We start from the raw sequence: 25,842 nt of genomic DNA, 5'->3' as shown, positions 1-25,842 counted from the left end.
GCTCTGTCTGGGGTCCTGCAGTACTGAATAGAGTGAGATATTACTGCCATTCCCTTAGGTTGTGCTTCTTTCTACATTCTATTACAACATCTGGGTGGAGTGTTTTGTTTTTTTTTCCAGTAGCATAACGTTGTTGCACGTGAATATCCTTTGTTTTCTTTTGTATGAAATATTCTTTTCTGCAAAATGCAAAACATAGCCCATTATTTCATGCTCTACACTTATGCTGTTGTTTTTTACCTAAATGTTGAAGGCTATATGTATCAGTATCTTCAGGCATTTTCTCCATCGAGTGTCAAACTGATCTTGTTATCCATTATGCTTCCTGGTCTTCCAAAAAATGTTAAGCGACGTCACATATAATAAGTAGTATAGTCTTAATTTTGCTCCTCCCTTAACTAAGAGACACATTGGATATTACAACTAGGATAAATGTTTTTGAACTTTCTTGATTCACCACTTTGTTTTTACATGTGAGCCACTGCTAACTGCTCTTTATGTAGAATTCTATAACTAAAAAGCCTCTAAGGGCTTTATCAATCTCATGATTTTTTAGTTTCGTCATGAAAATATTATCAGATAGCAAATGCCTTTTAAAATTGGGCCATGAAATATGTTGCATCTCTATTATCCTTGTAGTAGAAGGAAGATGATTTGGCATTGTACATTTTGTACTTGATAAGTTCACATTTGTTGCTCATCTTGTTATGCCGACTGTTATTTTTTCTGCCTGAGTTTTCTCAACTACAATTCTGAAAGTAGAACTCTAAAGTAAAGCACAGAATAATCTCATTAGCTGATTTCTCTCCTCTCCACTTATTATTTATGAGTCACTGGTATATAAAGTTGAATTTGTTGGTACCTCAGAATACAATGGTAGTGCAGGGCAAGCCCATTTTCTTTTGTTTTTGTTTTTTTTTCCCCCTCACAAGTAAAAGGGCATAAATGTATATACCTACTTCAACTCTTAACATTGCTATTTTTTTCCCTCATTGTTGTGTTGGGTTCAATTTGTTGACAGGAAGCTACATTCTGTGTTGTTCTTCGTGGAGCCCGCCTCGGACAGGCTGTGCTAAGTGATGTTCTTCAAGCTGGCTGTGTCCCAGTCATTGTTGCTGACTCCTACATTCTACCTTTCTCTGAGGTTCTGGACTGGAAGAGGTCTGTACCCTAACTATTGTACATCCAGTTTATACCTAAGAGGCATCCGTTGCATTCAGAGATTTGAGTGAAACCACTGTCATAAGTCAAATGTACTGGTAGTTACAGTGAACAAAATACTAGTAAGATAGAAGTGGTCTTGGCCCTTGATGTATTTATGTATTGAAAACAGGACAGGAGAACAAAGGAGGCAGAGTTGATTGAGCTTTTTGCTTATCCTGTAGCCAATGATATATTTTGTAAGCCAGACTTGCTGTTCTAAGCTTGCATTCAGTGATGACTGATCTGCATTTAGACTCTTAAGAAAAATATGTGCCAAAAAATGGCAACATCTGAATGCTAAATTTATTATATTGTGTCATGATCCTTGAATTTATCTGAGACTGAATAGTGCAATTATTTTGTAGTGTGTTATGAGTTTAGATTTTACTTTTTCATGTGTGCACAATGTTCAGATACATGATCTTAGGATAATACATACAAAATTACTAGTTTGTATGCATAGCACTGCCGGTGCTATCATTGGTCACTCCAAAAGATCTAAGATATTTAGGGTGTCAGCAAGTCAGTGGCAGTCCAGGGATGGAATTTCAGGAATTCTGTGTCTCTCCCTTCCATATTTACCGGATTGGCTCCCAGATCAGTCCACAGACTTCTGTGGTGTTTTCTGTGGGCAGGCTGACTTTGGTCATGAAGGAGTTGCTGCAGAATAATAAATTACACAGTGAGAATACTGCTTATTTCTGAGCACATCATATCAGATGTAGGACAAAGTTTTGGGTTAGAAGAGCTGTTGATCTCGTTGATCTCTTTTAATGTGGAATGTACATTTTCTCATCTTACTGTTTGTTTTTCTGTTTGTTTGCTTATAGGGCCTCTGTTGTCATCCCTGAAGAAAAAATGCCTGAAATGTACAGTATTCTGCAAAGTGTTCCCCAAAGACAGATTGAAGAGATGCAAAGACAGGTAAAGTAATGAACTGTGTTTAAATTATCCTTTATTTGCAGTTAATGTGGGTTTATGTCTGCCTTACTGCGAAATCTGTTGGAATGCCAAAGCATTGGTTGTTCTCTCATGTTAATATTTCGATTATTCTACCTTCTTTCTTTATGCTAAGCATATGCATTCACCATTATTTTTCAGTATTTTATCTTTACCCTTCACTTATGCAGCTAAATCTGTTAAACAGCAGCTGTTGAGCGGTACTGCGTTATCCTTTAGGTCAGAAAGTTAAGAATACTGCATATGATTGCAATTGCAGAGGAACATTTGAATAGGCTGACTCCAGTTACTCAGATTGAAATTTCTCCAACCTACTATTTTAATTTACATGCTATTGTGAAATATATTATAGGATTCTCAGTATCCACAGTGATCAAAGCCTCCCCATCCTGGGTTGCAGCAGATCTGAAATGGGAAACTGATGTTCTGACAACCTGTTTTTTCATATAAGGATCTTTGCAGTGAGTGGAGAATTTAGGTTCCTACCAACCTAGTCAAACTCAACTTTCAGAGACTTCTTTGTGTCCGCTCTGCTTTCCTAATACAGACTGGGCTGGAAGCTCTGCCTGAAGTCAGACTTAGTTTCCACTCTCATTTATTAATACGTTTTTTCTGAAATCACGCCGTATATTTGTTTCTTCTACTTAGTAACTAAATTATCTGAAAGAAAACATTTGAGTCTGCCCGTGTCCTGGGAGAAGCTTTACCTTGTAGCTAAATGTTAATCCTCCAAAATGTGAAGGAAACATCAAGTGAAAAATGTTTAAAATATTTTAACTAAATTGATGATTCCTGTGAGAGGGAGATTTTACTTATTTTGTGATTTGACAAGCAGAGATCACAAATTGTCCAAAATTGTGATTGAAGTCTGTGGTTGGAGTTGAAGGAAACTCTCTCTCTCCAGCTGATGCTGATTTTTGTTTGTTACTGTCAAAACTGTGCTTTTATGAACATAGTCATCATCAGTTCCTTTAACTCAAGAACTCGTACGTATCAGCCCTATCTGAACAGAATTGGCACTGTGAGGGTTTTCATGGTGTGAAAAGTTTTATTGTTAAATTACATGTTGGGCTGGATTCAACCATGTTCTATTGATGGTTGTAATATATGGATTACATTTTGGGAGCAGAGATGAATAAAGCAAGATGTTAGCACATACTGTAAACTTGTAACTAGAACCTTTAATCCTTATCACCTTATTGTACTAAACATCGGTCATCTTATGGTAGGGGGATTCTGGTTTTCTGATGAGGAATTGAGGCAAAGAATAAGGACGTGCTGGGTATGTAGGGAAAAAGTAAACTGCTTGATTTCAGATGACTTTTAAAGTTTCATGGGATTTCTGTATTGAGATTTCTCCACAAATTATGGAGGGGTTTCTGAAAATCCTTTTCATGTCAGCAATGAAGTCATCTTCTATATGGTTCTTGTAAAAGTTGACCCAAGGTGTGGTGTCTCAGGCTGTGGCCTGTAATACTAGTGTAATTGCCTCTACCTAGGCAATGCTAAAATTTGCGTAGTTAAATACTAATCATGGATATGTATGGAGAAACTACTCTCAAATGTGGTGATATATTTCATCACTGGAATCTTTTGCCAGCTTGACTTCACTGTTCAGAGTGTCTGCAAGTATCGTATCAGCCAACAGGGGTCTCCATTCTCTAGTCCCTATAGACTAATGAACTGTTTTGGGTAGGACCCACTGGCAGCATTAATTTGCCACAGGGGGAGGCAGAAGTTCCTTCATAACTGACTCCTAGAAGCATTATTTTGCTTGATTTTTATTGTTTTTCTGCAACTTGAATATAAAAACAATAACAATAAAAACAATAACAATAAAAGGTGTTTAGCCTGATAAAACTTAAAACTGACATGAATAGTTCATTAAAGCATACACTGGCTTTCTTGTCCGTTTTACTAATGTCACAAAATAATCATATCAAGATAATATACTCCCACAGAGAAGGTGCTATACATTATGGACTGCTTAAACAGTAATTTTAAAGTATGAAATCAGAAATATCCACTAGTAGTTTGTATGTTTTTCACTTTTCCCTTTACGTTCACAACCTATTTCTTGGATACTTTGAAGCAAACCAATTAAACAACCTTAATTCAAGTAAATTATCTGTATTATAGGTAACTCCTGAAATTAACCTAAAATAGAAGATATTTAATAAACAGAATGTGGTACTGGTCTGTCTCTGGAGAGAATTTTGTGAATTGTAGGTGGTTTGTGTTAGTTGCTGTCTTCATGGGGACTGTTGAATCAGGGCCTCAACCACTGATTGATCACCTGAGGTGAGCATTGAGTTAGCTGCAGGAGCACAGGTGAAGGCAATGCACCTGTGTGACTGGAAGGGGTGGAGTCTGACTCCACCTCTCCCAGACCCCATTTAAGGGCTGACCACCACTGGGGAAGGGTCTCTTGTTGGAGATCCCTCTCCTGAGGAGTTCCAATTGAGCCTCTACTGTCAGTGACAGGTGAGCCTTTCCTAATTTACCAGTTGTCTTTATGCCATCTGGATAACCTATACAAAAATATACCGTCCACCTTCGTTATTTTGTGTGAGTACTATTCTTTCAGGGTATTCACCCTACGCTGTCGTTGGATCCAAAACATCATTGAACATGGAGGCACTGACTCTGTTGACTGGAGATGAGAAGTATTTTCAAAGCTTGCTCTCACATCTTGCTACTTTAGTTGGGAGTATAGTTTTGTGTTTTGGTATTGAAAATACTGGGATGAAATTATAAGGTCTCTCTTCCTCATGTCTTCCTGAATTTGTTTCTGACTGTATGCTGGGGATACTTGAGCATGTTATCCATATGTTTCATGTGCTGTCAGCAGTATTTACAAGGTGGAATCTCAGTGTTAGTATCTGTGAAATTCCCTTGCTGTTACATGGTTATATGTCCTAGAAATATCATATGGTGTAAGGCTACTTACTAACTGACATTGTGCTGGCTACCAATAACTTGATTGCTTTTCCTCATTGATAAATGTGTAGCATTGTTCCACCTGTGCTACAGATTTGTTTGCTTCCTCCTCATCAGTCTCACAGCAGGGAGCAGTTGTGTGCTTTACTTACTCCCTTACAATTTGAATGCTTGAGGAAACAAAGTTGCAGGACTTTTTGGCTGGCTGAAATATCCTACCAATTTTTTTCAATGTCTTGGCTTTGTTTCCACGGCAGTGTAAAGGGACAAAGGAATAAAGATTCACAATATAAAGCTGACTTGATGCTAGGAGCAGAGAGAATTTAGAATTAGAATGAAACTTCTGAAGAGAGCAATCAAAGGGTAGTTCAAAAGGATATGTGTGTATATACAAATGGTTTTGGGTTTTTTTTCCAGGTTGTAATAGATTGACTGCTTTTAGGGAGTAAAGTGTTAATATTTTTGCTTTGTTTTCGGAAGCACTTTCTCATCCGCTGAAGAAAAGAGGAAAACTCTTTAAGATAAGCCACTGCAGTATATGAGAATCTGTAGTTGAAAAAAAATTTCTTGCACTTTGTGCACAGATTCATAAGCATCAGACAGTACTGTTGCAAAAAGGTTATAATGCAGGTGCTTTAGTTTTGGAGCTATCTGCTGGGATGATCTGTGCTGTGATTTCCTATCATACAACTTTATTTGTCCAGTTGTTTTGCAAGACAGTGTGTAGTAGCAGCTTGAAAAAAGAGAAAGTGGTATTTGTTGATTTGAACAGAGCCTACTGTGTGGGAAATCTTGCAGTTATACATGATTGTGTTGAGATCTCTGAAGATTAGCCATGTTAACATATACTTGTATTGTTTGGACTTGTAGAACCTTTTGTCGTCAGCAATTCCTGATCTGTTTCCTCACAAAATAGAGTAGTTATTTTTCCATGCTCATATCCTGGTCTATACTGTTGTGAAAAATTGTTATGTATTTTCAGTACTACGTGTACAGGCTGTGTCTGTAGAAATGGGAGGCTAACATATTCTAGTTCTTGCACTGAGTTTCAGAAAAAGCCCCTGCTGCTTTTGCTGCTCAAGTTAATAGCAGTCTGGATGAAACCTGCTCATCTCTGGGACTGCTGTCTTGTCTACTTTGTACAGTAATGTTGTCATACTCAATTTCTTTAAAGCTTCCTTGAACCATCCCCCTCTCACAAACAGTTCCATATGGAATCTGAAATGCTGGCAGAAGTGCCCAGAGGCAAGTTGATGAGCAACTCAGCTGCGCTGCTACCCAACAGACTTCATGCTGTCCTTATGCTTTCACTTTGTGCCACATAGCAGCACTCACTTAAATAGCAAAGTCCTAGAAGTGAAGTGATGAGAAATAGAAGTAAATGTTGTATAATAGAGAGTGCTAGCAGAGATTTCTTTGTCCTGAACAGTAAGAGTGACATAGATGGAAAGAAAAGGCAAAAGTACTTGGCTGATGTCTGCTTTTCCCGTGCCTTGTGTAGTTTCCCTGTCAGCTAAAGTATTTCTGACATGTTGCTTTGAAAGTACGTTAATCTACAGAAACATACTTCACCACTGTAGTTGATACAGAAAAGTCTTTAACTTGTATGATGGTTTTCCACACCTTAAATTTGAGCCTCTGCACCTTTTCCTTTTTTTCCTCTGAGATGAATGTCTTAGTATACAGATGTTTTGTTAATATTTTTCCTCGTTGAATATCAGCATACTTGGAAGTGTTTTAACACAAAGTCTCATTAAGGCATGAGATCAGAATATGAAAGTAGTCAAGTACTGGGAATAGAAGAGTCATTCCTGCATTTATTTAGCTATTCTTTCTTGGAGAATGCTTTTCAGGTAAGGAGATAATTTTCTGAAGAAGGCTTAGTGTATGAGTCTGTTCTTTAGTGACTTTAAAACACTTTCCACCTTCCAAAAAGAGAACTTTTGAATTAATATCCTATCTGAAAGATAGGATGACTTTACATGTTCTAGCAGCTCAAGAGTAAAGAGCTAGCTAGAGCTCTTGAAGGAAGAAAGTTTCTTAATCTTGGTTCCCTCAGAAAACGAGGGCATGATCACAGTACTTAAGTGCTGTTTCATTCTGCCTTGGATTTTTGTTGTTGCCTGATTTCTACCAAACTTACTGAGTGGTGGAAATCTTGGAGATAAGAAATTCTGTAGAATTAGACAACTGGGTTCAAGGTAAGCATCCCAGAATCACATTACTTTTAAGGAAAAACTTGCAGCTTAAGATAATTGCAAAAGCCCCTTGCACATCCTCCTCGTGAATGACTGTGCTTTGGGAGATGTTTTATTTGCAAATAGCATCTCCCTTGGCTAAAGAAGCTAGGGTACAGCGTCACTGAATGATAAATGACAAATTAAGTTCGTTGTAGATTTAAAAAAAGAACAAATGTGCAAGGGAGAATGGCTCTCTCTGAAAAGCCTGTGTTGGCTTTTCAGCTGTCTTCAGTCATTTGAAGGAGTTCTTAGAGCTGTGATAAGCACTTCAATGAAAATATGAGTTCCATGGTCAGCTGTGATTTAAAAAAAAAAGGTATTATGAAGAATTTTTAGGAAAGAGGTAGAGAACACCACAGAATAAATCTGTTGAATGTCTGAACCCTCAATAGACTCCTTAGTTACAGTCCTCTCATCTGGAAGAGAGGGCAAGGGCAGTGAGAATTTTTGTGAGAGATGTAATTAAATAGCCTGGACTCTTCATCTTGAACATGAATGATAGGGGATAAGATAACAAGCTAGAATATATTGCAGAATAGGGCCGTGAGTAAAGTGAATGGACATGACTGTACATTGTTTGATACAATTCCATTTGATGTGCCCTAGGACTTTATTATTGGGAATCTGTTCTATAAAAACATGAAAGCAAATGACCTAGTCACAGAACTTCAGTTTGGTCTGTGGGGCTTGTTTCTTTGATATCTTGTGAGTGAAGGATTTTTATCAGCTTAGAGGGGTGAATGAAGAAATCCAGGGAAGGAAAATCCATCAGAGATGAATGCAAAGATATGTCCTGTGGCTTAGGAAGTTCCTGAGTTGCAAACTTAGGGCAGTTAGACAGTACTTAGGGAAGTGGTGGCCTGTGCCTGGATTGTCTGTGTGTGGGAACTCCTAAGGTACCTGCTGCCAACCCCTGTCAGAACGTGGTAACAGCTGGATGCATTGCAGCTGATGCAACTTCAGGATTCAGATTTGCAGGAGACCTTGGTTCTGTGTTGCCTTGAGAAGTAACCTCTGCAGATTTTCAGTGTGCTTTTGTTTTCAAAAAATGTCTCCACTTCGATGAATGTCACACACTTAAGGGACAAAAATCCTGATTGCAATGTCTGTTTTCCTCCTTTGTGTAAGTCAGTAACTCACTTCCTGAAGCCCTGCAAGATATTTTCTCAAATAGAGGCAATGCAGCACTCTTGATTTTATCAATTAAAGGTTTAGGTGATCACAATCTCATGTATTTTCAGCCTGGGTAGACAATTACAAGCTCAAAAAAGGTACAAGTTTAGTTTAAAAAAAAATGTGCAATATAAATAAATAAAAAGTCAGGAAACATGTATTTTGCAGTGTTTGTTCCCACAGTCAGAATATCTAGACAAGCTGTTACGGTGTTTCTAGTGTCTGTGCCATGTCCCACAGCCCTGACCTAAAGAAAATTTCAGACTCCGGGTCAGGCAGTGCTGAAGACACAAGCATAAATCAATGGCTTGTTTTAGTACCATGTTAAGACAACATGAGTGGCTGGCTTTTCTGACCCCTCCTCCCTTTCATTTAATGTGCTTCTTTGGCTCTTCTTTAAAGAGGGCTCTGCAGAGTAATTTCAGCTCTTATCAGCTTGCTGACAGCTATATGAGCCTTTCTGCTGGCTCCAGGCAATGAGTGCAGGCGCGTGAAACTTCCCATTCTTCAAGTGAAATGGTCCTGGATAGAGTTAAGGCAAATGCTTAGTGGAATTCTCTTGTGGGTGGTGCAGCTCACATGAAGGAGGTGGGATTTAGTTCTTATTAATCAATTAATCAGTGCCTCATTTTAGTATCCAAACACTGAAAGTTCTTTGAGTATAGTTAGGTTTTTACAGCTCATTTTTAAATGAGAATGCTCTACTTCCAGCTGCAGATCTTTCTCTGACAGGGGGACAGCTTCTGTCTCGGGGTTCTTTAGACTCATCATTATCAAATTTAAATGAACTTTCATCTGTCTGCCATTTGTAGCATTTTAAGGAGTGTGGTTGGAGAGGCTAACCCTGCATTAATCCTCCCAGAGTGCTTCAATGGAGCGCCGGGTCCCCCATAAATGTCAGACCTGGACAATTTGCCATCTTATCAGATGCAGTGAAGTTAGCTGCAGCTCTCTCACCCCTCCTCCAGAGGAAAGATTTGTTGCTGCAAAGGAAAAGAGAAAACTTTTTCCTGGATTACTGCCAAAGTCACCAGGGGAGTTGTAGAATCCTTGGCATTTGTATATGAGACTTTAATTGCTCCCCCCCTTGCCCTTCACTTGCTGTAGCAAGTATTCCTATCCTAGAGTTTTTTCCTATTGTTTCTCCTGCCATTGCTTTCTGGAATGAAGAAAACTGTTTATAATCTTGCTGTATTACAGAGTGAGCTTCATGGCACCTATGAGGAAGGGCTCTGAAAGCTGAGAGCCATCAGCGCCTCACTGAGTAATTTTTCTAAGATGTCATAGTGCCTTAGTATCCAAGTTTGCAGCCTCTGAAAAATAAAAAGTTAATAAAATAAAAGGTTAATAAAAGGTTAAAGGAACTGTAGATGCTATTTTAATATATATATATATTTTTAAGACTTATCTTTGTTATTTTAAAGTGGGCCTTTGGTACTTACACCTTGCAGATCACTGTGCGCAGCTTGGCTGTACTGCAGAAAACCCAGATGATAAAAAAAAAAAATTGGAGAAGAGAGTACTTCTTTTAAAAGTATATTACCGAATGGTTTGTGCCATAACCATAAAGCTGATAGCTACAGATGATTAGGCCTCTCTCCTTGTGTTCCACTAATTCTCACTGCTCTCTCCTTCTGCTTACTCTATACCACATCACATTTTGTTATCAAATCTACTTGCTCCCCTCAACCTTTCCTTCCGTTATTCAAACTGTTATAAGGTTAGCTTTTATAGTATAAGTGCTCTGTATTACTGTAATATTTGCATTTGAGTGTGTTAAATGCTAATAGTAAATACAACTTGGTCTTGGATCCATTTTCCTGATGAGTGGATAGAGATATAAATAACTTTCCCAAGGTCAGGCTGCAGCATTAATAATGGAATTTAGAAGTCTTGGATCCTGGTTTAATGACTACATCAAATGTATGTTGCAACACAGTAGAAATGTTTGGCTTTAAGTTACAAAGGCTTTGCATGTTCTGTAGAAGCAGCCTGCTGCTCAATGATCTTTAAATGCCTTTTAGTTGTCCTAAGTTGTGCAGATTTATCTGACAGCTTCTTAGATGCCTGTGTATCTTAGTTAGGACTGAGAAAGCGGACTGTGCTAGAAATATACTGTAACACCCTTTGGATGACGAGCACTATAACTTGTGTTTGAGGGTTTGTTCCTTCCTCTTGTTAGATTGCTTGTTGTTAAGCTTCAGAAAGTTTCCTGCAACTGGACTCAGCTGGGTGAGGGAATTCTAGTCCCACAAGATCCACAAAATATATCGTCTCTGTTCCCTCACACAGCACATTCTACCACAAAATGCTTCCAATCACTGTCGCAAACAATAGTAGAAAAATGTCAGTGGTCCTCATTGAGATATTGGTAAAAACTCTTCCCAGATTCTGAGTCTGGAGATTAGGTGAAGCCTGAGAATGAGTGGTACAGCTATTAACCCACTGTCTGAAAGACTTCAGTAAGCTAGCAGCACCAAACCTGAGCTGTGTGCTCTTCCTCTCACTACTAATTTGTTTCTAATCTGTTGCTGCTTCTGTTTAATAACCAGTGCTTCATGGAATCCCCTGAGCATTGAGTTCCATCTCTTGCAGATGCCATGTTACTTATCTGTCAAGAAGGGAATAGCACTGACACTTTCAGTAATATAGAATAAACAGGCAAACACAGGTCTGTGGTGTAATTTCCATCTTTATTTTGTGATAGCGGGGACTATGTGAGGATACTTCATGCTCATCTTTGTGATTATATGTATTATATGTATTTATTTTTTTCAAAACTTGGCTTCCTGTAATAAGGAGTATTCCTCTGTAGCACACTATTTCAGATGTTCTCCAAGAAGAAATAAAAGACTCCAGTTGGTGTCTATCAACTCTTTTGTTTATAAAATTATTTTCAACCCTATTCCTTTGCAGTGCGACCATCTCACAATATTAATTTGACCAGCAATTATACAGTCATACAGCCATACACAGTTTGAGTCAGGAAGGATAAAGTGTGTTTACATAGCTTGAGCTTATGTCACTTATTTTTAAGATGTGGAGGCAAAAGGCAGCGCCAACTTCTAAACTGATTTTTTTTCCTATAGATGCAGGGGGGCGGGGGGGGTGGAAGATGCAACTACCAGTCCTTCCAGTTTTATCTTCATAGAATTTAGTAAGATACGATTGTATTGAATCAAAGTGAGCAGCAATGCTCACTTCAAATTGCTCAATGTTGAGGACTGTGTTTGGGTGGGGTATGTATGTGTTTATGCTTATTTAAAATAGAGCTATATTGCTTACAAGAATCATGAAAACATGTCTTCATCAAAAGGACATGTTCTTCCTCATATAGGCTTAAGCTTTGAAGTGGGGTATGCACTGATTTTTGAATGCTATAATGTGGTAATTCTACCTAGATTACTCTTTTTTTTCTTGTTTCAGAAAGCTGTCCTTTTATGTGTGATTGGCATTGGGCTTCCTTTATGTTTAAATTCTCTAATCAAGGGAATTTAAGCTTCTATTCTCCCAGCGTTAGTACAGCAGTCATGGGAAATTTCAAACAAGACAGATCTTGTTGCAGCAGTTGACACAAATAAAAGCGCTTGTGCTTTTATTTATTTATTTTTGATGCTGGATGCTGATTAAAAGTTTCCAAGCATCCTTTAGCCATGTTATAAAGCCAACCAGCAGAGAACAGGGCATCTGCTGAGAAGGGGAGATGCTAGTGGACACAGGACAAGATCGCAGTGGGAAGTGTCAGTGTGTGTAACTCAGAAAGCTGGGAAAGGTGTAAACAGATCCCCAATTTATCTGTAGAGTGGGCTCTCCAAACACTGTTTTATTGGCCAGTGGCTCCTGCTTTACTAACCTCTAACCTCCACAGTACTCAGAGGTGCTGCCCACCAGCCAGCCTTGTCTTTGAACCCCCCTTGGCTCCTGCCACCTCAAAGGCTTGCAGTCAGATTCCTGTGTTTTGCTTGGGACCTCACCTCTCAGCAGGATGCCTGCAGTGGGGAAAACTGATCCACCCTGAGAACATAGACATATTTGAAGGCAATACCACTGGGACTAGAAACCTATTGCTTTCAGTTTCAGGAGCTGTCCATCATTTGTCAAGAAATGCAGCTAAAACATTCCTGCAGCCTCCAAATCTTGGTCATATTGCAGCTGAACATTCTCTACAGTGGAATACACGTATTTGTTTTCTATTCTTTTCTGGGCTGCTGTAGAATCAGTGGTAGCTCAAGCCTAGATTACCTTTGGTTTGGTTTCATGCAGTTAACTGGGAGCACGTGAAGGACCAACTATCGTGAAAAGGATGACGCACACCCAAGTCATTTTGACTACTCCTCAGGTTAGGTATGCTTGCCCCTTCACAGTAACAGCCTGATGAAATTGGAGTCTTAAGAGAGCCTTACAAAATTCTGGAAATAGAATGGGAAAGAATGGGCTATTTTTTTGTCTTTACATCATTATTGATGATTATCTAGATCTAGATACCAATTGAGCATCTGTAGTATTCTCTCACATCTGTGATGCCAATATGTGTCTTGGCTTGTAAGTAGGAGGACAGAGCTGAACAACCCTTTGGGACCAAACAGAATGCAATAAATGGTTGCTATTTTTGCGTGACGCTGCTTTAAAGCTCTAAGTGCTTCATTAATCTGAACTTTTTTTTAATCCTGCTTCTTTCTTTGCTGATTTTCTCCATGCTTTGCAACAGTATTCCCAGCTAGAGTGAGAATAGATGGTTTCTACAGTGTTTGTAGCATTGATATACATTTCTTGATTCCATCACTGAAATTTATTTTGACAATGGCTTTGTAGGGTGGCAGGGCAAAAAAATCAGATTTCCTGACTGGTGAAATGTTGTCTTCTGCAAAAGTTTTGTCAGGTTGACATACTCCTTAATCAAAATTCAAGTTTGAACTGAAGAAATTGCTGTTAGGAGGGGAAAATATCAGTGTTGAGTGGTATTCTTACCTACTTAAGTTTTGTGTTCTTGCTATTTTAAAATGCAGTTGATGTTCTTAGGACCAGAAATAGTGGAAATCTATTATTTTAGGGGTCAAAGTGATGTAAGATTTCAAAACCATAGAATGAAATGGTAACATTTTATATTAGACTAGCTGCTTCTCTGTCTTCTATTTGAGCAAGATTTTAAGCAGTACAGGCTGTTGTCCAGAATATGAAAACTTAACCTGTGGCTTGATATTTATTTTTATTTTTATCTGTGAGTATGGAAACAAGACTTAAATTTTTGACTTTAACCAGGTATGCATCAAAGTATGTGATTTCTATACATACAGATTATAAGCAATATATGTGATTCAAAGAACTGAAGAGGGCAATTTGAAGAAAAATGCAGTACAAGAATCTTAAGATTAATGTATGTTCTTGGACTAACATATTCCTTTACCCTTAGCTACTATGCGTTAGCATTCATCAAGCAGTTTAGTAGCAATAAAACTGGGAGCCTGTATAAATGAGTTACTCCCAAGTGGTTGGTATCTGAAGGGTAAAACTAGCGTTTTGAACTCTGACCTCTGTTCCCCTTATGAGTTGGCAGCTTCAAAAAGAGAAGAAATTTGGTTAGTGGAAGGATTTAGTTTTACTTCACTGTGTATCTGAAGTAGGCAAATGTGCTTTTTAGGACCTGAAATGGAGAGTATTAATCTAGGTGATTGAATTCACAAACTATTTTACTTTTGCAGAGATGCTGAATTACAGTAGAGAAACAGCACCTCAGAATGTCCATCCAGAATATCTGTCTTAAAATGTAGGACTGTACTGGTATAAATGTTTTGCTTGGTAAGCCTGCAGAATTGTCTTATAATTTACAAATATTTCTCCATAGGCATATTGTATTGGTTGTATGAGTTAAATAAATGAATATTTTGAGGAGGTTTACTTGGGAGTGAAGCACAATTAGGAAACAGAAGTAGTAAGATGGAATGGAAATTCAGAATAATATTAAAAGAACAACATCATGTTCCGTTAAAAGCAAATCTTAGTTGTCAGGAAACAAATGTATGTGCTCTGCATTGTTCTGCTACTCATTTGTCTTTTTCTCTTCTGAAGAACCCTCTAGTTTGAGGTTTGTCGGAACTCAGTGTTGAACTGAGGATCAGTTTTTGCCTGAAATGATTAGACACTCTCAATTGCTCCCATTTTTTTTTATCCATTAAAATGGCATGATGATATTATGAGCACTTTTCATATAATACTTACACAGCTACCTTTTTTGATAGGTACCTAATGGCAAATGGCAGCTGTACAATAAGAATAGGTCAGAATTGAAAAGTGAATTTAGTTCAGTCTTCTACAAAATGTAAAAATCATCTGGGAAGTTTTTCAATTTTAGGTAAATTAGTGTTTGCTTCTCAGAATTCCTCACAATTCTTGGTTGTGGAGACAGTAATCAAATCTTCAGTTTCAAACTGTTTTCCAAAGCATTTATCTAATCCTACTACACAATAGGAAGGAATATCGAGTGCACGTGACCAATTACGATAGATTACGATAGCTTACTTAATAGGCAATAATTAGTTAGATTTTGTTAATGATTGAATGTGATTAAACTTCCATGACTAGAGCTGGTAGATATGCAGCAGAGCTGTAGGTATTTCTTATACCTTTTATGTCTGTGCTGCATTTCTTTGCTGTAGATACACATTTTAGCAATGGGCTGCTGTGGGCAGTTACTTTGGAAGCATTAGTTTTATTAGTTTAAAGCTTTTTATAAATAATGAAAGGATAAAGCTAAGTTCTAGCCAAGCCTGAATTTACAGAGAAAAAGCTGCAGCTTAGTATCTCTGTGAGGTGGATATTACATGTACTGCTGAGATGTTGAAGTAGAAGCAAAGGATCAAATGAATGTCAAACATTCAGCACTAAGTAACTAACAGGACTAGGATTGAAAATATGGTCACCTGTTTTCCAGGCCAGTGCTATTGCAGCAGCTAGATCATGTTCTTCTCTTCAGCCAGAACTTCACTAATTCAGCTGTCTGGGGAAAAAAAGCCACAAACACTAAGAGCCTTCAAGAAGGGAGAGCACTGAAGTAGAGTCACTTCAGACAGTGTGAAAATGTTTACACTTCAAGGCTTTATAAACCTTTTTGAAGTATTTTAGGAACACTGAGTTCCTGCACTGGGCAAAATCTTATGATATCGTGGCTCCTGACCTAGAAGATGAGAATAGTGGTGTATGGGCAGTTAACTTTTACTGATCTTTTGTGAATCTTGTTTTTTCTTGTTTACTAACTTTAACTCCCACCAAGTCATAGGTTGTGGAAAAAAACAGAAGCCTAAGAAGTTTGCTTTGTGGAATATTTTTCCTTTTAATCTAAATGCTACGGAAAGTATTCCTTTCCTTTCCTTGCCTTATTCCTAGTGTTTTTCTTTCCACGAACTAATCAAAAGATTTACATTGATCTGTCTTGCACTCTACACTGGAGCACCATTAATGGCATTAACACTAGAACTTATAAACATTATATGAATGGACTCTGTAACCTGATGCTGTGCTGACTTGTAAAGAGCTTATAAAGAGATGCTTGGCCTCCAAGTATGTTTATTTCTAAGGAAAATAACACCTTAACTAAATAAATGTTACTTTCTGTCATTAGGCTTCACTCTCAATGCCTGTTGCACTTTTGCCTGTTGTCTCCTACAAAAATAGCTGCAAATGCTTCTGTCCTAAGCTCTTGCCAGCATGTGCTCGGTATTTTCTGCTTAGAATCATAGAATCACCAAGGATGGAAAAGATGTACAAGATCATCCCGTCCAGCCATCCACTTATCATCAATAGTTCTCTCTAAACTATGTTCCTCAATACACCATCTAAATGTTCCTTGAACACCTCCAGGGTTGATGACTTCACCACCTCCCTGGGCAGCCCATTCTAGCACCTGACAACTCTTTCAGGAAAGTACTATTTCCTAACATCCATCTGAATCTTCCCCTGGTGCAGCTTGAAGCCATTCCCTCTAGTCCTATCACTGGCTATATGAGAGAGGAGTCTGACCCCCAGCTCACTACAACCTCCCTTCAGGTAGCTATAGAGAGCAATAAGGTCTCTCCTGAACCTCCCCTTCTCCATACTGAACAATCCCAGGTCCCTCAGCTGCTCCTCATAATGCTTTTGCTCCAGACCCCTCACCAGCTTTATTGCCCTTCTCTGAGCATGCTCTACGTCCTCAATGTCTTTCTTGCAGTGAAAGGCCCAGAACTGAACACAGTACTCAAATGTGCAGCCTCACCAGTGCTGAGTACAGAGGAACAACTGCTTCCCAGCTCCTGCTGGCAATGCTATTTCTGATGCCGTTGGATACCGTTGGCCTTCTTGGCCACCTGGGCACACTGCTTGCTCATGTTCAGCTGAGCATCAGTCGATACCCTCAGGCCCATTCCCTCTACACAGTCCTCCAGCCACTCTGCCCTAAGTCTGTAGCATTGCTAGGGTTGCTGTGGCCAAAGTGCAGGACCTCATCCCATTGGTTTCGGCCCAGCTATCCAGCCTGTCCAGATCCCTCTGTCAGGTCTCATTACCCCCAGGCAGATCAACACTTCCAGCCAACTTGGTGTTATCTGCAAATTATCTGCAAACTTACTGAGGGTGCACTCAATGCCCTCATCCAGGTCATCAGTATTTGATACTGAAGCAGGCAGGCCCCAGCACTGACCCCTGTGGGACACCACTCATGACCGATCAACAGCTGGATTTAGCTGATATTGAACTTGTTGGATGAAACCCCACATTTTCCATTCCATATGCAAGCTTGAAGAAAAAAAATCTAAAGTAGGTTTCTAAACTTTTTCTTCTATATTATGGATTATTATGGATGTTGCTACAGTTACTCAAAGCATATACATGTAGCAGTAGAGATACATTAATACTGCTACGTTGTAGGAAGCATTTTTAGACTTCAGAAAGTGAGGGGAAAGAGAGACAGCTTAGAACCATTTCTCCCTAGCACACCTGTGTCTGTGACTTTGGTTTTAGATCTTACCTCTAGAAGAAAGGTGAGGGTTGGTCTCCATAACCTTCAGTCTTCGGCTGCTATGGTGAAGCAGTCTTGGCTTGTTCAACTGTGGTGGATGACAGGCTGGCCATGAGCCAGCAGTGTGCCCTGGTGGCTAAGGCGGCCAATGGTGTCCTGGGGTGCATTAAAAAGAGCATGGCCTGCAGGTGGAGGGGGGTGATCCTCCCCCTCTACTCTGTCCTAGTGAGGCCTCACCTGGAGTATTGTGCCCAGTTCTGGGCTCCCCAGTACTAAAAAGACAGGGATCTCCTTGAAAGAGTTCAGCAGAGGGCTGCAAAGATGATAAAGGGTGTGGAACACTTCCCTTATGAGGAGAGGCTGAGAGACCTGGGTCTGCTCAGCCTAGAGAAGAGGAGACTCAGATGGGGATCTGATCCTTATCTATAAATAGCTAAGGAGCAGGAGGCAAAGGGACAAGCCTGATCTCTTCTCAGCAGTAGGATGAGGGGAAATGACCACAAACTGAAGCATAGGAAGTTCTGCACTAATGTGCGTGGGAACTTCACAGTGCAGTGACGGAGCACTGGCACAGGCTGCACAGAGAGGTGGTGGACTCTCCTTCTCTGGAGATGTTCAAGACCCACCTGAATGCCTACCTGTGCAACCTGGGCTAGGGAACTGCTTTGGCAAGGCGTTGGACTCAATCTCTGGAGGTCTTTTCTGAACCCCTACAATTCTGTGATTCTGTGAACTCCCCCTCTTTGACTGATCCACATGTTTTCTGTAACAACTGTTACAGAAAACAGTATTTTTCCATCTTTTGTGTTGTATCTATCTCATATTTTCTATTTATTTAGAAATTCTGAAGGGGAAAAGAAGTTGTGTTTCTCAAATACCTGTTTGCAATTCCAGATAAGCCATACACCCAAAATAAAATCCTATAGCTTACATACGTTCAGCTGGGCTGTTTTGGCAGTTTTACAAAGCACATGCTTGACTTCTCTTCATAATTTAGCTTGCTTGCAACCTGAGCAATATTTAGGTGCGTACAAATTTAATATCCTCTCCAAGTCTGTGGTTCACATAAGGTGTTTCCTCAGAAAAATTCCAAAATCTAATCAAGCAGCCCCCTAGAGAACTAGAAGTTGATTTCAGTTCAAGTTGAAAGTGATAGTATCCTGGCCATATCTTAATTGCAGACCTTGTATAATCAATACTGTGTGAAAGACAAGGTCTGTAAATGTGGATTATTTTAAGATTCTCTAAGCCTTTCAGGTCAGCTCTGACAACAGTTGGCGTCTTATAACTGTAAAAACTTAGAACCATTTCCCAGTACATTAAAGCTACACTTGAGAACATAAGTACTGTCCTCACAGGTAAGGGAGGGAGTAATGGGCAGATCAGAAAACCTCTGTAAGAGTACTGAGAAAATTGGCATAGGAGGCAGGAACAGATCTCAGAGCTGCTTTTCTTGTTTTTCACTCCCATATCCCTGTGTGAATTCGTGGGATTTTTATTCCCCCTAGGTATTCATTGCATTCCAGCATAAGCTTTTCAACCACACCAAGTAGAGCAGAAAATACATTTCAAATGGAATTGACACACATCTTCCCAATAGAAAACTTTCCCAAAACGTTTAGCAACTCACCATGCTGAGTAGCAGAGACTGGCAAACCATGTTAATCAATTCTGCTTTATAAAAGCAAACAAGGTGGGGAGGAAGTAATGAGACCCTGAAACATCTGTTTGGAGACTTAGAATCCCCTTAGAAGGTTTTGAGTTCTGCCTTAAAGAAACACACTCAAAAAAATTACAACCAACTGTGGGAACATTTCCTAACTCCTTACAGGAAAAAAAAAATAATTATATAAATGTTAGTCCATAAAAAAACAAATTCTCTCTGCCTTCTTCTTCACTTTCGATTCTGATTTAAAGGTGTAATCTTACCTGACGTTGCAATCATTCTTTCAGCAAAGTATTGCTACCTCAGATCCACCCCAGCTGTGCTAAAGGAGGAAAAACAGAGTTGATTGTTACAAGGATGTAATTTAGAGCTTTTAATTCTCAATCTATATTTTCTTTTTAATAAAGTCTCATGGTAGTGAGGTGTGGCTAATATGGTTTTCTTAAGAAATAGGGTATGGATAAAGGAATATTTGTTTTTTCTTAGAATATGGTGCTTGCTTTATTTACTGCCTTTTGATATTTTAAGGGTTCAAACATAATTCTTACATTTAATTCTTCTGCTATTACAGTTGGACAAAATATTTGTTTTGAACTGTGTGCTTGGTCAGGCTCTATCAGGCTGTCACCCCCATACTAAGTCCTACTGGGGGGAGAGAGAGAGAGTGAAGTGATTCTGTTTTAGAGTGAAATTGCTTTGCATTTTCTCTGGATGATGAGCTGAGAAGTGTAATGTTTTGGACTCAGTACAATTTTGAAATCATCTGTAGCAGTAAGTGTTTGTATGTTAATGTCTTCTCATGATAAAAACAGCGCTCAAGGGAGTGCTTCTCCCTTTTCCTGTTAGTTTTTTTTTTTAAACTGGAACGTGGATTTTTTTTTTCTTTCCAAATGTTTACCAAAACTATTCCGAAGAACCTGTTTTTACAGACTACCCACAGAGCTGGGCTCTGGGGCCAGTATCCTGGCCACAAATTTTTTGTATTTTCCCTCTTTGTAATCTTTCTTCTACACTGTTCTTTAGCTAAGAAATGCTACAGCACGAATTATAGCAGCAGGAATCACTCCTTGTCTTCTATTAAAAAGCAGTGGCAGTGGCCTGCATAGTGAAACTCATCAGAGATTTACCATTGTAGTTAAAGAATAGTTTACTTTTATCTTCAAGTCTGTATCTCCAAACGCTTGGTATTCCTTCAGTAACGTAATATTCTAAATAATAATAATATGCTCAGATCATGTGCCTAAAACTGGCATTTCTATAGAGCCTTTTTGCAGTTTAAAAAGTACATAACAGTAAAATAGCATTTGCCCAACTTTGTAAGTTATTTTCCTTCAGTTGTTGCATTCTGCTCTGTTGTCCTCTAATTGTTTTACCATCTAGATAGAAATGTTGACACTGAACCGTAGGGAGATTTTTGAATTAAATTACTTCCTGGACACTTCAAGGTGCTGGAGTTTCCTGAAGAAAAATCAGGTTGAAAAATGTCACATCTCTTGGGCCAAAACACTTGAACTATTTTTATTGGCAGTGCATATTTCCTTTTGGGTTGGACGTGGTCCTACAGGATCATTTGATGATTCTAAGTGTTTTAAAAATATGTTTTTATCTCTAATAGAAAATAAGAAAAGTCAGCATTTTCATTTCCAAAACCCCGTTTTTCTTCCAACGTTTGTGTCTTCCATAGATACTGGGATGAGATTAAAACTTACCACACAGGGCCTCAGAATGACTTCTCTGTGAAGCTCTGTGTGCTTGGGTACAAGGAAATTACATGTTTCATTTCAGCATGCGATTTTATACTTCCTTTGTTGTAAATTAGCCCAGATGAATGATCATTATTAATTAGCGAAGTGCATGTGCTGTTAGGAAAGTTCTTAACATTTATTTTTGTAATTTTTTATTTTATTTTATTTTCAGTTTATGGGAGTTATTAGTTTGATGGAGTTGATGAGTACTAAAATTCTCTAGTTGATCAACTGGAGTTAAAAGATGACTGAAGTTCCACCTTTTATGCTCCATGCCTTTATTAGGCTGTTTAGCTGCACTGTGGGTCCCTCTGCTTTGGAAAAGTCAAGTAGAACAGTAACTTCTTTTCAATGGTCAGACTGCTTTTGATGTTGTTTTTTTTTTTTTCCAAGAGGAAATCTAATGATAAAAATGTGAAATTGACTGATTTCTTGTGAGTATTTGCAAGATTTTTCATTCTAGTAAATCACTTGCAAAGTAAAGCTGTTGCTTCTTTTTATTGGCTGTAAGTCATCTTTTACATGGAAGTGGAATTGAGTTTGAAGTCTTCTGGCTCTACAGTAATATCCTGGTTAGAGTAAGCATGCCTCCTAATTTAATTTCCACCTGACTTGTAGACTACATTGAACGGATTGTATATGTCAAGCTAAAACTGATTCTTAAGCACCGAATCTGTTCAGCAGGAAACTGAATTTTATTCTCTTTGCAGGCAAGGTGGTTCTGGGAAGCATATTTTCGATCTATGAAAGCAATTGCTCTTGCTACTCTCCAGATTATCAATGATAGAATTTATCCATATGCTGCCATTTCTTATGAAGAATGGAATGATCCTCCAGCTGTGGTAAGTAAATTCATTTGATTCACTCATAAAACAAATGACATTTTTTTTCCTTGTAGAAGAGGTATGTGGTATGAAACTTGATGATAATTCTGTGAGTGCTTGTGTGTGCATTGTGTTGGTAACTCCAACAGATGAAGTTAATATATTTTTATGACAACTGGCAAAATGACTAGCATTTTGTTTTATGTCCTGTCTGTGAAAAATGAACTTTGGCTATTGCACTCCAAATTGTATGCTTGATTATGTATTTATTTATTTTTCATGCATGCGTACACACATTTATTCCTTCTGCATTTAGAGTGAGCTTAGTGCTCTTAAGAATGAGTAACTGCAGCAGAAATAGAAGTACTGAGGATCTTGATTTGCAAGGATCTTTAATGTAATTCTGCTGAAATAGCTAATTAGTTTTATGCCTGCAGTTTTCTTCGTGTCTTTTCTATGTAGTTTCTCTTGTACAGAACTGATGATCAAAGTTTTGCATGGGTGTTGGTTGTGGGGTTTTGTTTTTGTTTGTTTTAAATGTTTCACTGGTTGAACCTACCTCTGCTAAGAAGAAATGCTGGAGAATTAATTAACCCTCTGCTCCAGGCAGCTGGTTCTCATTTTTTTGCTTTATAAAGACTGCAGATGATTTTCACTCATAATCAGTTAGTTTTCTCTGTGTCAAAATATAAAAAATAGTTCTGTGTTACTAATAAAAATGAACTTGTTAACTGTCTTGCTTTATGATAGGTTAGAGAGAGCCTCTCTGGAAGCTGAGCAGGGGTGCTCAGGAGTAGTGTATTTTACTTCAAACTCCTCAGGCTGTTTGAGTGTGAACAGTTGTTACTGAGGGCTAAAAGACAAATTTCTGTTGCCTAGCCAAGCTTTGGTCTACTTTTGTCATTGACTTGAGAAGAAATGTGACACTTTTCAGTACTTAAGCAACAAATCAGCTGCAGAAGAATGTAGGGAGTCAAAGTACCTTAACACCTTTAGATTATGCTAGCAGGTCAAGCATCTTGAAGCACCTAGTAAAATGAAGAGAATATCTATAAGGAGGCTTTGAAGAGGGGATGCTAAGACCTCTTATGATTCTCTCCTGTTCTGGAAACCATTCAATTTCTGGAGAAGTTATACTTAACTGTGAGCAACAAGCAGGCTTCTTTTGTCTTTCTTAAATACATACTTTAAAAAAAAAAAAAGACATTTTTACTAGATTTTTCAACCTAGAGGTTGTTAGGCATTGTTTATTGCCACAGACGAGCAACATGTAGAGCAGAGCACTGAAGCTGTGGTGGAACACATAACAGCAGTGTCATGCTAGGGCAGCACAGGGAGTAAGCAGGAATGTTTTATCAACGTGCAATTGCAAAGAAAAGTTAGAGAGCTGACTGCAATTAGGCTGGAATTTGTCCAGCATGTTGGAGTTTAACACCTCGTATCATGAGTCTCGTGCCATGTATGGTCAGTTCCTCGGTGGTTTTATGTCTCAGTTGAAAGAATTTGATATTTATCCTAGTCTATGAAAATTGCTTAATATGTGCACGAATTCATTTCTTGCTTCAAAATGAAACAGAAACATCATAAAAAAAGTTCTTTTATGGGCTGTGTAAGCTCCGTATTAGCCAGCACAGAGTGCTCGACCCCTTCTCATAGGGTCAGTTAAAGAAAATAAAATTCAGATCAGGAATTGTTCAAAAGCAGTTAAATTCGTAGAACAGAAGTACGCAACCCTGTGATATCTTTAACTGTAGTTCTTGAGAGCTGCCTTGAGCATGCATGAAAATTGCATTTTATCAGGCTTTTTGTGGTGTTTGTTTGTTTGTTTGTTTGTTTGTTTGTTTTTTATCCAATTAATGCTGTTGGGTTTTGAACCATGTTCTTTCCTTGGAAGTGAATAACTGGAGCCTTTCCTAACCTATTTTTGAGATTATTTTTTATTTGAATCTCTGAGGTGAGAGCATATTACAGTTGCGATCTAAAAGGAAATGTATTCTCTAGGACTCACATATTTCTAACTTCTATCAATTTAGAAGGTGATGATATATACAGTATCTGCCAGTAAATTTAATAAGTTGTGGAGATCTTTTAGAACATGTTTAAAAATAATTGAGGTATTCAGTTGTCAAAACATTGCTTGTCACAATAAAAAATGATCTACTTGAGCCCAAGCGTGTTTCTCATCTAAGTTTGTGCCTAATGTAGACTCATAGACTTGTTGTAATTTCTAGTTAGTCTGGATGAAAAATGGTAGTTGGAAAGCAAGTACATATGTACTTTTGGGTAGCAGAAGATGCTAACTGTAATCGCAAACTCTAATAAGAAGACAAAATAACTTAAGATGACTTGAATGTGTTCCTCATTTGCAAGAAAATTGCAGTATTCATCTCTAGATTCCAAGATTGAAGCATTTGAAGAAAATTATTTTACATTGGCCTCAGGGTCAGGATATAGGTAACTGTTGAAGCACCTGCAAGTTAACGTTAATATCACAGTGAAATGTGCAACTCAGTGCCAAAAATTCTTGTGTTATTGGCCAGAACTGAACCTCCAGAACTTATCATTTATTTTTTCCCTTTGATCTAGGCTGGCTCAGTCTGCAGTTCTCTAGATCTCCTTGTTGTTCACCATGAGACTGTATAAGTTGTGTAATAAGTGTGACTAGCAGGAGTTACAGAAGGTGCAACCACAATTTTAATGCAATGGGCTTGCTTCTATTAGAGATTCCTGTAATCAGTACAAGGCTGTTAACAGAGCTCAAAGTAATAAGGTTTTGAAAATGACAGCATGGGTTTGGTTATGGAATAGTTAGACAGAAAGGTCTTGTATTAGTTGTTACATGAGCTTAATTGCTAGGATTACATCTTCTTTCTATCAGAAAGAAGAGCATACTCTCTGTGCAGGATCATCACGCAAAGGACAGTCCTTAGGTAGTGAGCATCCTTGGCTGTGGTTGCTTACCTGTCTACATTCATAGTGAAATGTTCCTCTTTCTTTGTGCCATTCTAGGGATTAATTTTGCATAGTATGCTTTAGAGTCCTGAAAAGTAACAGGGAACTCAGTAAAATTTAGAGCTCAGTAAAATGTCCTGATTGTTCATTGTTTTGCTGGATGTTTTTTCCAACTGCTTCAGATGTAAAACAAAGTAGTAAAAGCATTTATGCTTCAACAATTAGAATAGCTCATAACTGTCCAAGGTGTGTATTATGCTCTGCATTTTGTTGTTGCAAAGTCATGAACTTTCCTTGTTTTAAGATTTGTCATCTGATTTCAGTCTATTGCCTATGATTTTATATAGTATGAGCCTTCTGTTATCTATTATAGTACAGTAGAATTAAGCCCACTTTGAGTTAGCCTCTAAGTATGATAGACTAAAGATTCTTGGGAGCCTGATATACTTGATTAGATCTGGAACTACAGTAGCTATAAAGATGAAGCTGTGCATCATTCACAAAGGGCTGCCTGAAGTTTGACATCATTTGCAAAGCTGAACTGTTAAGGACTTAGGGCTGTTTTCTGAAGACCTTCTCTTTGCTTTACCTTGAACTTTGATATCTGGTATTGGGCATTAGATCATCAACAGATGTATCACTGATTACATTCTCGTTTCAGCAAAATTACATTGGTATTTTTATCTGAGGGGATGGATGTTAACTTGGACAGTCAGCATGGAAGTGATATTCATGCATTTAAAATCAATGAGGCATGCTCATATAAGTTTACCCTCAGATATTTTTCCTCTCTTGACACAAAGAAACACCAGCCCACCACCTTGAATTGAATCTCTGGTTGCCCAAACACTTTGAACTGCTCTAAGCAGATACTGTTGCCAAAAGAAGCAGTCTTGCATTCTTCCACATTTGGATGATAATTTCCTCTCCCTGTGCTACCTTCTTGAATTTTCCAAATCACTTGTGGTGAATCAACTGAAATCTCTTTCCTTCTGTGAAACTTACCCAGAAAAATAAAAGAAAGGTGGGGAGGAACAAAGGAGAGAACGGGTGGCTGGAAGGCTGCTTTTTTTTGGCATGATTTCTGCTTATATTGGCTCAAAATGTTAGTGAGGCTGTTGCCTGAGTATCTTCACCACAGTGTGGGCAC

At 38.4% G+C, this 25,842-nt stretch overlaps 1 protein-coding gene across 1 annotated transcript in view; it reads left to right on the top strand.

The window, feature by feature from the left end:
- The window catches only part of EXT2 (exostosin glycosyltransferase 2), a 68,841-nt gene that overhangs the window by 10,855 nt on the left and 32,144 nt on the right, over nt 1-25,842 (top strand). The window contains exons 6-8 of the mRNA XM_065754946.1: nt 1,022-1,161; nt 2,034-2,127; nt 21,627-21,758. Of these exons, the coding sequence (XP_065611018.1) occupies nt 1,022-1,161; nt 2,034-2,127; nt 21,627-21,758 (366 nt within the window). The remainder of the gene's footprint in view (nt 1-1,021; nt 1,162-2,033; nt 2,128-21,626; nt 21,759-25,842) is intronic.

Source organism: Cyrtonyx montezumae, unplaced genomic scaffold, assembly GCF_038088225.1.
Source record: "Cyrtonyx montezumae isolate F1298 unplaced genomic scaffold, pur_monq_1.0 scaffold_10, whole genome shotgun sequence".
NCBI lineage: Eukaryota > Metazoa > Chordata > Aves > Galliformes > Odontophoridae > Cyrtonyx > Cyrtonyx montezumae.
This window is presented reverse-complemented; position numbering and strand designations above follow the sequence as displayed.